General features: G+C 45.2%; 2 protein-coding genes across 3 annotated transcripts in view; one reads left to right on the forward strand and one right to left on the reverse strand.

Annotated features, from left to right (window-relative positions):
• Positions 1-1808: 1808 nt before the first annotated feature.
• Positions 1809-16895, reverse strand: part of LOC119165174 (venom metalloproteinase antarease-like TtrivMP_A) — a 65769-nt gene continuing 50682 nt past the window's right edge. The window contains exon 14 of one of the 2 annotated variants that reach the window (XM_075870939.1): positions 1809-1829. In XM_075870939.1, the coding sequence (XP_075727054.1) occupies positions 1824-1829 (6 nt within the window). In that variant the 3' untranslated portion in view covers positions 1809-1823. Of the gene's footprint in view, positions 1830-6540; positions 6757-16895 lie in introns of those variants that run through there. The other variant, XM_075870938.1, reaches the window with a different exon arrangement.
• On the forward strand, positions 9283-16632 carry LOC142769114 (uncharacterized). The gene is made up of 4 exons (XM_075872051.1): positions 9283-9378; positions 14683-14751; positions 14858-14947; positions 16244-16632. Exons 1-4 carry the CDS (start codon positions 9283-9285, stop codon positions 16340-16342), a joined length of 354 nt encoding a protein of 117 aa, XP_075728166.1. The 3' UTR covers positions 16343-16632.

Genomic DNA, 16895 nt, shown 5'->3' on the forward strand with positions numbered 1-16895 from the left:
GAGACCGCGACGGACGGGAGAGGTCACGAGCCGTCAACTCAGCGCGACCGGTTATACATGCCCTTTCTGAGCGCGGCGAGTTCGGTGAACCTACCCCCTGTCTCCGGGTCGACGGGACTCGCCGCGACGACTCTCCGCCCCGACGCGTCCGCTTATACATGGGGAGGGCGAGTCCAGAAAACCTGTTTATTTCGACTCAACGCGCCCTCGTCGGGTCAATGTAAACGGGCCTAGTGGCGTTTACGACTTGCGACCATCAATTGTGACTGTGTCGTCGACTTTTCACGTTCGTTCTGGCGCTGGAGTGTGGACATTCATGCATGGCCTGTGACAGGCTGTGGTTCGACTCGACTTTGTCTACGCCAAGGAAAGACCTGGCATCAGCCAAGAAAGCCACGTTAATTCTCCGCTTCGCTGTTTCTTAATATATGCGAGGCTAGTGCAGAGCTATTTTTTTGTTGTAGGCGACTATATGGGATCCATAGCGCCAGGGAAGTTACCTGGAAGGTGATGACATTCCAGGCGGACCGCACCGCTTGTCGCTGCTTGTACGGTGGCACGCTGATGTGCAACTCGATGAGGCCGCACATGCGCAGTAGCTCGACCAGGTCGGGGGCGCGGTACATCAGCATCACGTTGTTCAGCGCTGATTCGAAGTTCAGCGCCACAATGGAGGCGAGCAAGATGGTCTTGTTCAAGAGCTCCGTGTCTCGAACGCCGTGTTTGTGCTGCTCGGCATCCATTATTATGACGATGGCTACAGCTGCGCAAACAAAAACAATTGTAGCAAATTGGGGGGGAAACACCACAGTGCAAAGAAAATTTAACGAAGGGAGGCAGCGGACAGTGTTTCAAGGATAGGACAAGACAACACCAATACTGACGTTCACAAAGGTTATGTCAGAATTTGGCACAACGTCGTAAAAAGTGTACCTGTACACCCATAGTGATTGGCAATAGCGATGCTTGAAACCAAGCTCTTGGCGCCCATTACCAGCCACGCCGGTCTGGTAGTTATGACGCTAGACCGCTGACTCGAAGGATCGCAGGATTGAATCCCGGCCGCGGCCATCGCATTTCGATAGGGGTGAAGTGCTAGAGGCCCACGTGCTTTGATTTAGGTGCACGTGCACTTAAAGAACAGCTGATGGTGGAAATTTTCGGAGCCTTCTGCTACGACGAGCTCTTTACGAGACGAAGTGCGCACCACAGCTGCCATAATGTTACTTAACAAACTAGCCCATAAGAACGCTTCCGTAAAAAAACTAGAAGCTCGTCTGCAGCTACATGCACGTCTTCCTCAAGTTCACTGCCTTAGTACATCGCCAAACCCATGTGCCCTGTTACTGGAATGGTATGAAGCCTTTGTGTTCTGTACATGCTGTAAATCAATTTTTTCTAAACAGCAAAACGCGCTTACTTCTGCTCTCACATTTTTCATTAGGCAGGGTCTAATCCCCAACACTGAGCGCAAATGTATTGACAGACTGAGCGCAATGTATTGACAGCATGACCTCACCGATAAAATAGATCCATATGCAGAGCGGGTAGAGTAGGTACGAGCTGAACCTCCGAGCTCGCACGTCTTCGTAGCGCTCACTGCTGATGTTCTCCAGGAAGCAGCAACCCGTGAGGCGTTGAAGTCGACCGATCAGGCGAAAACCAGCGTAGAACGGATGACACGTTGCCTGCACGAAGTTGTCCAGCAGGAGCTGTTTGCTGCCGGGAATCATCGCAGAAACTGTCACCGGCGTGGGTCTCTTGTGAATCATGGGAACTACTACGGGCTTGTGAGGTCGCATTCTCTTTACGAAATCAGCCAGTCAGCGCTAGTCAAGAGAGAGAGACAGAGAGACAGTCAAGAGATAGAGAGATTATATTATATTGTAATGAATCTGAATAACGGACGCTCTGCTGCTACTGAAGCAGACAATGACGAACGGTAGCAGTCGTAGTAGCCCGTGCACGCCACTCGCCAGTAGCCAGGCCTGCCTCATGAAGCACCTTTCACCAAGCTGCGTCTGAACCTTTCTCGACGTACAACACGTCTATTTTAAGTGGTGGAGGTGCTGTGTAGCGTCCTATTGCGAAGTTCCAGGTTGATGGGAACCCCGGCTCAGATTCATCACAATATATATATAAATTACGGCCCAAGGACAGGATGAGGAAAGGAAGGAATCATATGCACGCACGGTTTGCTGTGCTAGTCTAGGGAAAAAAATTAAGGAATGAAAAGATAGGGAGGTAGAAAGAAATGCGGAGTATAGAAAAACTTAAGCGAGGTTAAGCAACACTGCTGCGTCCCGTGCATGTGATGGTGGAATTCGCAGCCCCATGCAGATTCATGGTGCACATAGATCACGTTGAACTTTGCACTCCAGGCTGAAAAGCCGAGTGAAGAACACAATCAAAGATCACAGTTCTTCAGTCATTTTTCGACGAACTTCACGTGATCAATGGCAAGCTTAAATCAACGAACACTCAGCTTGTACAAGATGTACTGAATGCTCGAGGTAAGTTTTAAAAAGTGTGAACAGAGAACTCTCTATGAATGCAGCTAATAACAACATTCGCTGTCTTTGACACCTCTCACCTTGTCACGTTCACTGTGGATTCTTGCACACTTCAGCGAATTACACAATGTTCAGCGTATGCTGCCACAAGATTGTTTCCAGCTCTTTTGAATTTACCACGAATGCGCAGTTTACTGAAGCACTATCTTCCGAGTCGATACCCATCGACTGTCCATCTCTTTCTACAGCAGGTATCGAACGCAACAGGCCTTCAAAGGTGCTGCTTACGCCTTCATAAGCCATCCGTCTTAGCACCTGCATTGATTTCTCCCCTTCTTGTGTGCTTAGGAGCTTTACAGCTTTGAGTGTGCGTGGTAGTATTGATTTCCCCATTCGTTGCGAATAAGGGGATATACCTTGTCGTGGGCAGCACCGAAAGCAGTCGCAAGCGTTTGTTTTTCCCTGTCGATGAGGCGAGTTTCGTTCGTCCGTTGCCAGCACACTTTCAGAGATAGAGAGAGAGAGAGATTCTTATACAAGATTCTGAAGTGCTGAACTCACGGATAATACACACAGTCGTGCTTGGCCCAGTCAGTTGTACCGTCCTCGTTCAACGATCTGGCTATATTATACAAGTTAATGACCTATATATAGCCATCGCTTTGTAGGTAACTTATATAACCATTTTACATGAATAATAAGGGTGCGCAGGTGTCAGTGTGGCGTCGCTGCCTCTCTGTAGCAGTGAACGCCAGTTTTGAGAAAATGGTTGATAACAACAAAAAAAGAGGGAGTCGTAGACGCTTTTGTCAATTTGCCATGCGCATTAATTAAACACCAGATGCCTGAGGTTTGATTTTACGTTTATTACTCTTGTTTATGCTAGTTGTGTTAACTTGTGGCGAAATGAGAGCAACACACATTGCTAATTCGATTAACCAAACCTCCTCTATTGTCAGTACGTCTCGACTTGACTTCAGTGTGCAGCGCATGATTGTAATCTATCACAGTGGTGAAGGTAATGCGATGTTTGATGGGTAGTTTGACATGCCGTGCTTTGGCACTAATATCAGAAGTATTAGTTTTATTTTTACGAAATGAGTACAACTAAAAACTACTTACGCACACATTTGGAGCGCATGATTTCATTCTTTTCATATAAAAATGAAACGTGAATGACGACATGAAAATTCAGTATTTAATTACATACTAGTTACAAATATTGTCCACAACTTACACAACACATTGCTGCATTTTCCTTCTTGGAATGTAATATTGAGTGACTTGAAAATATGCTGTGTGAGTTTGACACATTGGTAGACAATGCGTCATGATTCGCAACCTGAAGGGAGTGCCTGTATGACTTAGAAGTGTGGCAGCTTGGGCTAGTCGGTATGGCATGACGATAGTTATAGCGCGAGAACAAAACGACGACACAGAGACAAGTCCTTCTTGTCTCTGTGTCGTCGTTTTGTTCTCGCGCTATAACTATCGTCAGTCCTGTATGACGTTCTTTTTCTAAGACGTATTAGGAACCCAACGATACTTTTTATGCGTCAACAACAACAACAACAACAACAACAACAACAACAACAACAACAACAACAACAACAACAACAACAACAACAACAACAACAACAAAACCACAACAACGACGACGCCGACGACGCCGACGACGACAATGACGACGACAACAGAACAAGTGGAAATAAGACGTGCATAGCATGCGTGCGAATGATGCAAAAACTTTAATAATTGTCCAGCAAATTAGTGGCCCGGGCGCAGGTCTCCCATGTCGGGACGCCAACGCTTTACGTACTTCCAGAAAGTTTCAAGTTACTTGATGCCTCTTAGCAACCATGAAAACAAGTCTGTTTGAGCCTGTTTGTCGACGGAGAGAGCGACAAATAACATTTTGCATGCTTCCCGAAATGTCAGCGGGAGTTGTAAACGATGGGATTCCTTTTATGATAAGCGACTTCGGCGAAAGACAGAAGGAGGGAGAGAGAGAGAGGGAGTCCTGAATAAATAGGAAGTGTAGTCGTTCGATGTTCGCATAGGACAAGCAACGCGAATCACAATGCTTTAACGATCGGGTCACGCACTCCCATAGCGTTGCCTTCACGTCAAACGTCCATTCATGCGCCTTCAGTATTCCTGGGGAACAATAATAGAGGTACTCTTCAAGGGCTTGTTAAATATTTACGTTTTACGGGTAACAATAGGCAACACCGTGAAAATAGCTACCCCCGACGACGCGCATTCTGCTGTCCTTATTGGTCCGGTCTACCTCACAGTGCCGTGGAGCGTCACTAAATGGCCCAAGCACGAGACGTTGCTGGGATGCCCGAAGACCTGTAACAGTTAAAGAAGCGACACCATTGAAGTACTGTAACAGTTGAGGAAGCGACACCATTGAAGTGGGCATACCTGTCAAGTGCACTCGATGGAGTTGGCGTTCTGAGATTGAGGTGCGTTGTTTTCGCACGCTGCACACATTTCAGTTTCCCATTCTCCCCAGTTGCTTGAATTCGAGGCGCTTTGACGTATTGGGAAAAGTAATAGATGGTTTCAGGCTTCACACTTTGTCATAGCTTATCTACTTCCCTTTGAACATTTGTTTGTTCGAAAGTGTTCAAGTGCTCGCTGTTTTCCTGTGCCGTAAGGGGCCAACTTTCTCATTTACTGGATTAACGAGTTTTTACGTTCACTTCCATTGGCTGACGACATCTTCGCCCCCACAAGTAAGCTACACATCACTTACTTGCCTCTCGGTAGTTTCGATATCTCTCCCACGTATCAACATTGGTTTACAACCAGATGAACCTCTCAGCTGTATAAATAGTTCTTAAATAGTTCTCACTGATCACGATATACCGCAAAAGAAAATAAAATAAAAGAGACAATGGACTATGCATCGACAGCAGTGTGCTATGGTCTTAACGTCATGATGTTCATAGCCAAGTTAGCTGGTTGCCCATTTGTCGTAGATGTATGCGGAAAAATGGATGGCAAGAAGTCACGGCTGTATTGGTTGATGTGTGCACCACTCCGGCTAACCTACTCTGTCGTCTGCATCGCTCTGTGCTCCTGCGTCGGGCTCGTCTATGTCGCGATCGTGGTCTGGCTCGATGGTCGCACCGACCAAATCGAATTTGTCACCCGGAGTGGTCTCTACGTTGTCATCTACGGTCAGGTCGTCCTCAATTTCTGCAACCTTCTCATCCGGAAAACTCACCTAGCCGACATAGTCGTCACAGCTGCTAAGTTAGAGCCTAGTCTCCATCTGGAAATGGACAGCGTGCGCCGGCGACTCCGAAAAGTCACCCTCCTCTGCCTTCTCTACACGCTGATCGACGCCTTTAAGTACGTCGTGGGTCGCCGAGGTCAAATAAAGGTCGCCTTCTACCTGCTCCAAGGCTACGACGACCACGTCAAGAGGCTCTTCGTGCCGTGGTACATCGCGAGCTGCTTCCTGGTGTCGACCTGGTACAACATGGCCTTTTGGCAGATCGTGTACTTTTCCAGTCTATTCCGCGAATACTTTGCCGCCTTGGGAGATCGACTCGAGATTGAGATGGTGAACGAGTGTCGGCCCGAGTCCAAAGGCTTGTCTTCAGAGAGCGTGCGCCTCAACCTGGTCGAGCTGCAAAGGCTGCTGCGCAAGGTCAACTCCTTCGTGGGTGCCCAGGCGCTGTGGTACTACTGCGGTAGCGTGTTCTTCCTCTGCGCCATGCTGTACAACACGGCCACGGCGCCGAACACCGGCGTGGCTGAAGTTGCCTCCAGCTGGTCGTACGTCGTCATGATGGCCGTGGGCATCGTCTTCTCGACGGCGGCCGCTAGCCGGATGACTCACGAGGTAAGCGAATTCAACGATGCTTACGCGCACCCTTGTCTGACGAACAATCTATTGTTTTTCATTGATCTCATTACTCTGTGCAAAGAAGCTGGTGGTAGACATGATAAATGAATACAAGAATATTCAAACGTATGGTGAACAACTGTAATAAAGAGGCAATGACCGTAAAGCGAGAATGAAATGAACTTTATTTTGACCACGATCTTTGTACTTCGGTCCTGAGGTGGGTGGCCTCCTCAGTTCAGGTAGCCATGGCTCACTGCCGCCGCCCGAGCTCGGTTCACCAATCGTAGCTGGTTGTCAGGGTCTTGCGTCACCAGCAAAGCCTCCCACTGGTCTTCAAAGACTTCCTCTGAATCCGTTTCTTTCTCTTCGTTTGCACTGGGCGAGAACGCAGTTGTAATAGCACCAATTGATTTGATTGATTGATTGATTGATATGTGTGGTGTAACGTCCGAAAACCACCATATGATTATGAGAGACGCCGTAGTGGAGGGCTCCAGAATTTTCGACCACCTGTAGTTCTTTAACGTGCACCGAAATCTGAGCCTACAACATTTACGCCTCCATCGGAAATGCAGCTGCAGCAGACGGGATTTGCTCCCGCGACCTGCGGGTCAGCAGCCGAGTACCTTAGCCACTACACAACCGCGGCGGGGCAATGGCACCAATCGCACGTTAAATTTGTGACGTATATGAGTTAGGCATTATTATATGATAGCGAGCTCTGTCATTCATTTTGGTGTCTGGCTAGAAGCGAGAGTGAAGTTCGGCTTCCACTCGGGCTAAGATGACTAAACAGTTCGCGTATAGTTCCGAATCACTGTAAAGAAGAAACAAGAACAAATTACTCGCAATAGGTATAATAATACCCGGGGTTTGACGTCTCGAAACCACGGGATGATTATGAGAGAAGCCGCAGTGGACGAATCCGGATAGTTTGACCATCTGGTGTGCTTTATTGTGCACTGATATCGTTCAGGACACGGGCCTGTACCGTTTTACCTCGATCGAAATGCGGCCTCAATGGCTGGGATCGAACCTGTGACCTTCGTGTCAGCAGTCGAGTGCCCCTAGCTAATGATGGACCGTGGCGGACTTAAGAAAATAATAATAAAAAAACCACTAGAGACCACGGAACGCCGGAGCTAAGCTACTTTTTCGTGCTCTACAGCATTGTTTTGTTTTGTTTCCCTGGGATGATGGCTCATACCCACTCAGGGGGATTGGCCAAGAAAGTGTTTACAGGTTTCTTCTTCTGCTTTACCTTCTTGATGATGATGATGATGACGATAATGATGATGATGATGATTATGATGATGATGATGTTCCTCTCACATTTCTGGCATTTGCCAACGAAGGGGGATAAGCCAGGAGCTGGGTGGCAGAATATTTAAGTTAGTGGGATATGTATCTAGAAACCTCCAATGGAAATTATGTTTATTAAGGCAAATCGTAACTAATGAGTAAAAATACTGCTCAAGAAAATGGTCAGACAATCAAATAGGCTTGCAGCCTCCTTGTACACATCTTGCTTCTTCTTCCTTGTTTTCAGCTTGACAAACTTGTTTCTTTCTTATGTTTCCTCATCATATCAGCAGCAGAGTCAAGTTCACCATTTGCCTCTCTTTTGATATACTTTCGATCAACATATTCTTTTCCAACTTCTTCTTCAGCATCATCACCATCAAGCTCTCCATTTATTTGTTTGTTGCCTGTGAACTCTAGCGCATACCTACTCTGGGGGATTGGCCTAGAAAACTTGTTACAGAGCGATTGTAATCTGAAATGCACTCTGTGCTTCGTTTTTATAAAATTCATCATAATCAAAGTCATCATCATTTTATACTTCCTCTTCCTCGTCGCCGTTACCTTTCAGGACCAGCAAGAATATAAGAGCCAAATAACCCTGCATCACTAACCACCGAGGTGGGCGAGTGGCTTGGGCATTGTGCTGCTCGACCCCGTTTGCGGGCTAAAATCCGGCCTCGGGGACTGTATACATGTGGAGGATGTATACGAAAATGCCCGTTGTTACGCCCTGTAGTCCTCCATTGCAGGGCATTGTTAAGTTTGTCTTGTTAAGTTTCTGTTTGCGGGGTTGGGGCATTTTTTTCGCGGTTCTTTTACCATACCTCCCACTACCCTTCTCTATAGATGAGCCAACTTTTCATGTGGATCAAGGGTAATCGCTTCATACGTAAAACCCGGGCTTAAATTAATGTATCAAATGAAAATGCTGTGAACGAACAATCCTCTAAGTCTTAAAATCTTGAAGTTTTGTGCTGTGGAAGTCGGCGGTGGAGCCACTGCAACGTAAAGGAAGAAGGGAACAGTGCGAAGCCCCAACATCAACGAAATCGCCATGCATGTTTGAATTTCAAGAGGACCGTCTCATCGAAAAACTTTGTGACGTTGTAAGGCTTGGTCATGAACGCCAAGGCTTGCTTAAGACAGTCACAGATGCTGGAAGTGGAACGACGACTGCGATGGTTTTCATGTGGCTGTGAGGAACAAGGCAGCTGTGCAACTAAAGAAGAAAATAGACTGCGACCTCGTATACTAGTCAGTGCGTTATTTTGTTACTTCATGTGCACACCGCGTATCATCCTTGTCTAAATTGAAAGGACTTTAAAATTACGTAGCTTTGAGAATACGCGAGCCACTAGCATGCTGGCGACATGAATCACCCGCAGTGACCACACCATGTCCACACAGCTTTACATTTTGTTGAAATGGTAGTTCACGAAAGTCGCTTTCGAACTTCGACAATGCAGCTCAGTGGCTGGCATGCATTCAGTAGTTCGAAGACTTCTACTTCGCGTCAAATCTAGTGTCTGGTGCCGAAGAAACAAATGCCCGAACATTTCTCTACAGCACGGGTCCTCAAGCTCATGCTATCTTGCCATGACTGGCATGGAAGCTTACGCCTTATTAGATGCTGTCAAGGAAAAGCTGCCTGGTGAGACTGTAGAGGCGTTCTGTACCGCGCTCAAGAACATGGTGAAGAAACGTAACCTCCCTTTTACGGTAGAATGTCGTCCCGGGTGCGACCGTCTTTTGTTGTTGTTGTTGTTGGTAGGGTGTTTTGATGGCCGTTTCCGGAAGCATCGAGGCACACAAGGGGTGGGTCTACTATATTCCATCCTGGACATAGATCGTGTCCCTGGTCCGGTAGATCAAGTGGCGCGGCAAACTCGTAAGCTGGGCTTCCCAAGTGTGTGCTGCCTTATTGGTCATCTAGTAGCAAGCCACCACGATGACTGAAAGCTACCATATGATAAGTAAGGCTAAGTATGACTGCCAGTTGGGCGTGTTGGTAAAGGTTCATGATGAAACAAGCGCAGAAATACACACACTCAGAGAGGACAAAGACAAGCGCTTGTCTGTGTCCTCTCTGAGTGTGTGATTCCTGCGTTTGTTTCATCATGAAGGCTAAGTATGTTGATCCGGAAACCGGAAACGTATTTTGCAGCTTTCTGTTCAGCGAAACTAAAACAGTCAGTATTTCTGTGCCCTAATCTACCCACATCACCTTGGCATAAGTGTGGTGATGCTATTCCTTCTGGACGCAGAATATGAACGTACTCCTGAAACCAGACGGGGTTTAATCAGTCTCCAATGCATTTTCTGGTGCTCGCCCGTATTTCCGTCACCGATGATTAGAAATTTTACTGCATGCACAACAGAATAAAAGTATTACAGGGTGATACAATGCTCTAGAGTCTATGTGCGGTGGCAGCCTGCTCTGTAATGATGAAGCGGAAGGTGCGAAAGCGTCACATCAACACCCTGTCCCGAAGGGAACCTACAGCTCGAGGTTTCAAGACACGGATGACAATATTCACAGCAGAAGCGTAGCACAATTTCATGTCGAAAGCGAGAAGGGGGGGGGGGGGAGCTCTGAACTGTTTTCACTAAAAAGCTTCGCTCCCCCTCCCCACCCCCTCGTAGATTTGCCTATATATCATCCTCGCACACGCGTGGTGTAGTGCGTGGCAGTTGATTACTGTAAGAAATTTCCGGAGCCCTCCACTACGGCGTCTCTCATAATCATATGGTGGTTTTGGGACGTTAAACCCCACATATCAATCAATCAATTGATTACTGTAAGCAGATCGCACGAGACTCAAAGTTATTTCTCATGGTTCAGAGCCATAAATGATAAACCAGAGATGACGTTGAACTGTTTAAAAGCGTGCAATCACAGGTCACTTCCCGAAAGGCGTGAATGCTATATAAAGGCCGATTATATCGTTTTTGTCGTGAATGCAATGCCGTGGAATCACTCGGTTGCATTGTCACTGATTAGTCAAGATGGTCCGGCTATCGACACATCGCAGTAGTGCTTTCTTTGCTTGATTTCACCGCATTGCCGCAGGCTCCCAGTAGAGGTTCGTGAATGTTATCATTCTTGTCGGAAACACCAGCGTAGTTGGTTAACTCTTTGCCCTTTTGAAAAGGTTTGTGGCTCGTACTGGCCTCTACAGATTGGACAATGTTGTTGCTAGATCAAGTGCTCACCAAAGTACCGAACAAGCAATGTAAGGAAACAACAACAACAACAACAACAACAACAACAACAACAACAACAACAACAACAACAACAACAACAACAACAACAACAACAACAACAACAACAACAACAACAACAACAACAACAACAACAACAACAACAACAACAACAAACAAACAAAACACGGAAGGTAGCCACACGAAAAGACAGTATTGTTGGAGTCCTGGCATATACAAACAACACCTGGAAATATTAACCACTCAACCAGGAATCTTACCGAGTGCGTATGTGCTAGGTCTGCGGGAACAGTAAAAAGAACACCGCAGCAACAAGAACTGCGGGAAGAATGACGAGGGAGAGGAGGACAACGCCAAAAAAAGTTGCTTGCTTTGGAGCCGGCCGAACAGTCGCCCCTGAAGAAGGGACAGAATCGGTCCCCGAAACGTTGGGTCATTCTATAGTTTTTGATTTTCAACTTTAGAAACTTTCGACTATATATGGCTCGAGAGTTTATTTTAATCGTGTGAATTTTAACCCAGCCAGACAGATTTCTGTCGATTATGTTCACCTTTAAAACAAACACTTAAGCGACCTCGAAACATGAGGGCGGTGCGACTGCATCATGCTCAACAGCATCTACACGTTGTGTAGTTGGTTCTTCATAAAAGACCTGGCACAACCCAGCGCATGGCATCGGCCATGACAGGTTCCATCTCCAGCTTGTTTTCTTTTTCCTTCAATCTTATGGCCAGTACCCACTCTGTGGGATTGGCCAAGAATACGTGCAGTTGAAAATATGCTAAATTGATATTACAAGTTATATGCTATTGACCTTGTATTTCCAGACAGCCGTATTAATCGGTACTAACCAGAGGTATTAACCTTGATTTGATTTGATTCCTCTATATACGGTTTCAATGTTGCAAGCGTTGTACCCCAATAAACTTCCGGTCACCTCACTTACTAGTTCCTAATGTCGAAACTGAAAGCACGTTTTCAGGTTCTTTTCAAGGGTAAGGAAAGTCTATCTTTCGTTTTTCACATAATTACAAGGGAATCTTTCACAACTTTCACGTGGCTAAAAAAACAATATGAATATATATTGGCAAGTACGGAAAGGAAACTGTAGAAATTCAGCGGGCTATTTTCTAAAATTCTCGTTGTCCACTGATGCTATTGAGGCACATCAGTAAACAAAAGCGAATATTATCAATGGTCTGTGTTTGCAAACAGTGAAAGGGTCTACATCATGGCGCGTACTCACTCTGGGTGAATGACCAAGAAAGCGTAGCGTTACCTTTCGGTGAGCACTACAATACTACTTATGAATTCATCCAATAATAACAATAAAAGAAGCATAAAATACAAATAATGTAAAAAAACCCAGAGAGGGAGAGAGAGAAATATCTACAAAGCAAGGAACAACAAATAGTGAATTTCTAAAATTTCGAGCAGACAGCTGCGTACTTAACTAAACCATTAAATATCTTTGCAATAAAACCTAATTTTCCCTCAACAGAGACTTATAGTGGGGTACATTTGGTAACTTGAATAAAATTGAAAACCGCATTCTTCTTCTTCTTCTTCTTCTTCTTCTTCTTCTTCTTCTTCTTCTTCTTCTTCTTCTTCTTCTTCTTCTTCTTCTTCTTCTTCTTCTTCTTCTTCTTCTTCTTCTTCTTCTTCTTCTTCTTCTTCTTCTTCTTCTTCTTCTTCTTCTTCTTCATAAACTTGTTTTTATGGTGCTTTTTCCTCATCATCTTCATTAGCAGCAGAGTCAAGTTCATCATCTGCCTCTTTCTCTTTCAAGACATTTGTTTCCCACTTCTCCTTCAGTGTCAACATCAACTTTTTCATCTGTGCTAATGTCTTCATCAAATTCATCATTTCCAACTTCTTCCTCTTCTTCATTATTGTTACCTTTCAGGACCAGCAAGAATATAAGAGACAATTAGCCCTACATCACTAACCACCGAGGTGGGCGAGTGGCTTGGGCATTGCGCTGCTCGACCCCATTTGCGGGCTAAAACCCGGCCTCGGGGGCTGTATACATGTGGAGGATGTATACGAAAATGCCCGTTGTTACGCCCTGTAGTACTCCATTGCAGGGCATTGTTAAGTTTGACTTAAGTTTCTGTTTGAGGGGTTGGGGCATTTTTTTTTTTGCGGTTCTTTTACCATACCTCCCACTACCCTTCTCTATAGATGAGCCAACTTTTCATGTGGATCAAGGGTAATCGCTTCGTACGTAAAACCTGGGCTTCAATTAATGAATCAAATGAAAATGCAGTGAATAAACAATCCTCAAAGTTTTAAAATCTTGAAGTTTTGTGCTATGTAAGTCGGCAGTGGAGCTACTGCAACGTAAAGGAAGAAGTGAACAATGTGAGGTCCCAACAGCAACGAAATCCAGACGCACATCAGTATCTCAAGAAAACCGTCTCGACGAAGGACTTTGTGACGTTGTAATGAGTGCTCGTTAACGGGAGGATTTGCTGCAGTCGTATGAGACCCGACGTAAAGCGTCGGTTGCTAAAGGCCATGACAGATGCTGGAAGTGTAACTACGACTGCCATGGTGCTCAAGCGGCTGTGAGGAACAGAACAGTTGTGGAACTCAAGAACAAAGTTGACCGAGACGTAGGACATTGCTCGGTACGTTTTTGATATACCCCACACACGCACACCGTATCACCCTTCTCCAAACTGAAAGTACCACAGAATGATACAGCTTGAGAAGACACGTGCGAATGGCATGTTGGGGACAGTCATCGCCTGCAGTAGCCAGACCATCTTTGCACAGTTTTTCACTTTATTGAAGTCGTAGTTCACATTAGTAAGTACCGTGTTATTAAAGAAATCCATGCCATACAAGCATTAGGCAATCAACCTCTTAAGCATGACGAACAGCTTATGTCAGAAGCGTGTGCTGCGTGAAATAAATTCAGTGTATATTACTGCGCACGACGAGACTGGGTCTGCGCGTATGGAAACATATCTGTTGTTTTTAAAGGTTCAGGTTATGAGAACTTATGTAATGAGACATATGGAAATGGTTAGTGCATATCTTGTCTTGTCGCCTAGAAGATCATGGCTCATACCTACAAGGGGGATTGGCCATGCTGTACCTTATAATGGATTTTTTTATACCACGCTTGTACTACATGCGTCATCAATCTTCTTCACCCTCTTCACTTCTATATATCTCAATAAGTCTCATCGCAGCTTCCTACCTTTAGAGAAGGTAGCGATCCATGACCTTCTGCCTTAAGGCTTTTCTGGTCTGCCTACTAGCGGTATATATTTGATCCCGCGTCAAAAAAAATTTAACACAGTTAGTACAGGCTTTAATGTCATGTACTGTATTTGCAGTACCAGCGCGACTTCCGGGACTGTTCCTTTGGACTTCGAGTGCACGAGGAAAAGCCCTGTCTGGACGAGCTTCTGTATCTGTACAAGTCCGAATTTCGTTTTGCTCTAATACCTTTTTCGTCACAGACGCACGACAGTGCGCGGTACAAGCTGTGTATTCGAACATTAGGTGCTATTTCCACCACATGCATGCTGAATCCACTGGTCGTTGTTATATAAATAAATGCAGAATAGATTTTTAAGTTCAAAGTCATAATATTGGTCTGCTCATGTTTTACATTTGTACATCGATTTATTACCTGCATGCACGCCAGATGCAGCAAGAGCGCATGAAGGCGTTTATGTTGCTCCCCCGGTAGATACACTTATGGTTCCCATATTGCTTAGATCTTACTCAAAGTAATCCGTTTATATTTTTTACAGGCTTCCCGCATTCAAAGCATCATTCAAGCTACGGAATTCGAAACGCTTTCAGACGCTACAACACATAGGGTACGTACGCAAAATGTAGCAGTTGGCTATCACCATAATCTCATAAAGCCACCGAAGTGTTCTTTAACTCAAGCATACATCTTACTACACTTTGTTCTGCTTTCAGCTGCACATACTCATATTAAGTGTCGAAGATCTTCAGGGCTCCTTGACTGGTTGTGGCTTGTTCGTCATCAATCTGCCCCTGATCGTGACCGTAAGTTGCCAGATTTCAGTATTCACGCAGTCCTAACTTTTCATAAAAGCCAGCGAGACAATGCAGGGCGACTGCGTGTTGATATTGATATTTTGCATTCACAAATCAATAGGAAGACTCACCCCCGTATTTTAGAACGACACTTCACTCAACAATTCCCCTTCACTTGAGAAAGCCGATGGTAGCGCCATCTCTAGGCAGGCTAAGTCACTGCATATCAGTGATAATTTGCGGCTATTCTTGAGTAACGCAGCGTCATTTTCAGCCGAGCAGCGGCACAGTGCTCAACTCTGTGAAGTGAAGGGTGAAAGTAGAGTCGATGAGCGTTTCGAAATACGGGGGTTAGCTGTGCATATCCTGAGCTGGATGCTGATTACGTGTCAAACTAGATTATTGTAGATGTGACTTGCGTTGGGAATGTCTTGAAAGGGGCCCCTAAACAACCTCGGAGAGTACGAATAAAGAACGCATTATTCTCTGCCAGCGTCTTCCGTCGTTGCGTCCCAATTCGTTAACGCCAGAAGTTAGTCCACGTGACGTCAAGACGTAATAAGCTCTCGATTGGTCACATGTATTAGAGATGTCTGTTGTGAATTGTCACCTACCCTGATTTGCCGTGCAGTTGGGTGCCCGCTCTATCTTGCCTCGCATGACTATCACCCGCGATAAACCGACTTGACTTCATTTTCTGCGGTGGCAACGGAACAAGCGGACATAGCAGCGTGTAGTGGAACAGCGTGAAATCCTGACTGGCACAACGTTTAGTGTTCACATTCCACGTGTTTTACGAAGAAAGAAGTGGTAAGGAAGAGATGGCGTCACGAAGGCGAAAAATAATCTACTGTATCGCCTTTGAATCTGGGGTGGTTTAGGAGCTCTTTAATAACGCGATAACGCGTATCGTGAAATGTCTCACGAAGTGCCGTGATATGCTAATTCGTGGAAATAAAGAAATAAAGCCGGGCAGGCTCTTTCAGAATGATAATTTTAGAGAAAAATCCCACTTATGTCAGGCAAGTGTAAGTGTTTATCACTTGAATCTTACTGCAGTACCCGCTAGTGTTCTTCAGACGGAAATAATAAAAGCTGATAAACTAAAACCAAACGTTTACAACTAACTTTCCACCTGTAGGGATCACCAAATAAATGATGCTTGACCTTCCGGTGGATAAAACAAATGGGGTATATTTTAGCAAGTCCGCGGCAGTGGTGACAGTTGCCGGGAACGCAACGCCTAAATATGTACAAATCGGAGTGCAGAGGCACGTTTACATGATTGTTCCTTCTGTTTTGCAGATTGCAGGCTCTGTCATCACCTATACTGTCGTTCTTGTACAAACCAGCGAAAGTATCATGGCAAACAAGTGCTCCGAAGTGCCAGCAATACTGAAGTGACGCCTCTACCAGCGCCGCCAGCCGTGCATACATAGACGCACACACGTACATACATACATACATACATACATACATACATAAATACATACATACATACATACATACATACATACATACATACATACATACATACATACATACATACATACATACATACATACATACATACATACGCACATACATACATACATACGCACATACATACGCACATACATACATACATACATACATACATACATACATACATACATACATACATACATACATACATACATACATACATACATACATACATACATACATACAAGTGACATGGTTTCTTTGGCTACCTTTCATTTCTGGCTCCGTTTCAGGTCCTTCCAACAGCAACCCTAGAAGACACTATAAAGCTTACCTTTACAATATTACTTGTTTGCCAATTTTCGTACTTCACTTGTGTTACGCTATTCCCTTCTCAGCTGCTCGTTTCTTTCGTATATCGACAAACATGGAAAACTCCGGTTAACGTTCAGAAAACATATAGTCAAACAGCACGTGAACCATGCGATGTTCC

This window comes from Rhipicephalus microplus, chromosome 8 (assembly GCF_043290135.1).
Source record: "Rhipicephalus microplus isolate Deutch F79 chromosome 8, USDA_Rmic, whole genome shotgun sequence".
Lineage (NCBI taxonomy): Eukaryota > Metazoa > Arthropoda > Arachnida > Ixodida > Ixodidae > Rhipicephalus > Rhipicephalus microplus.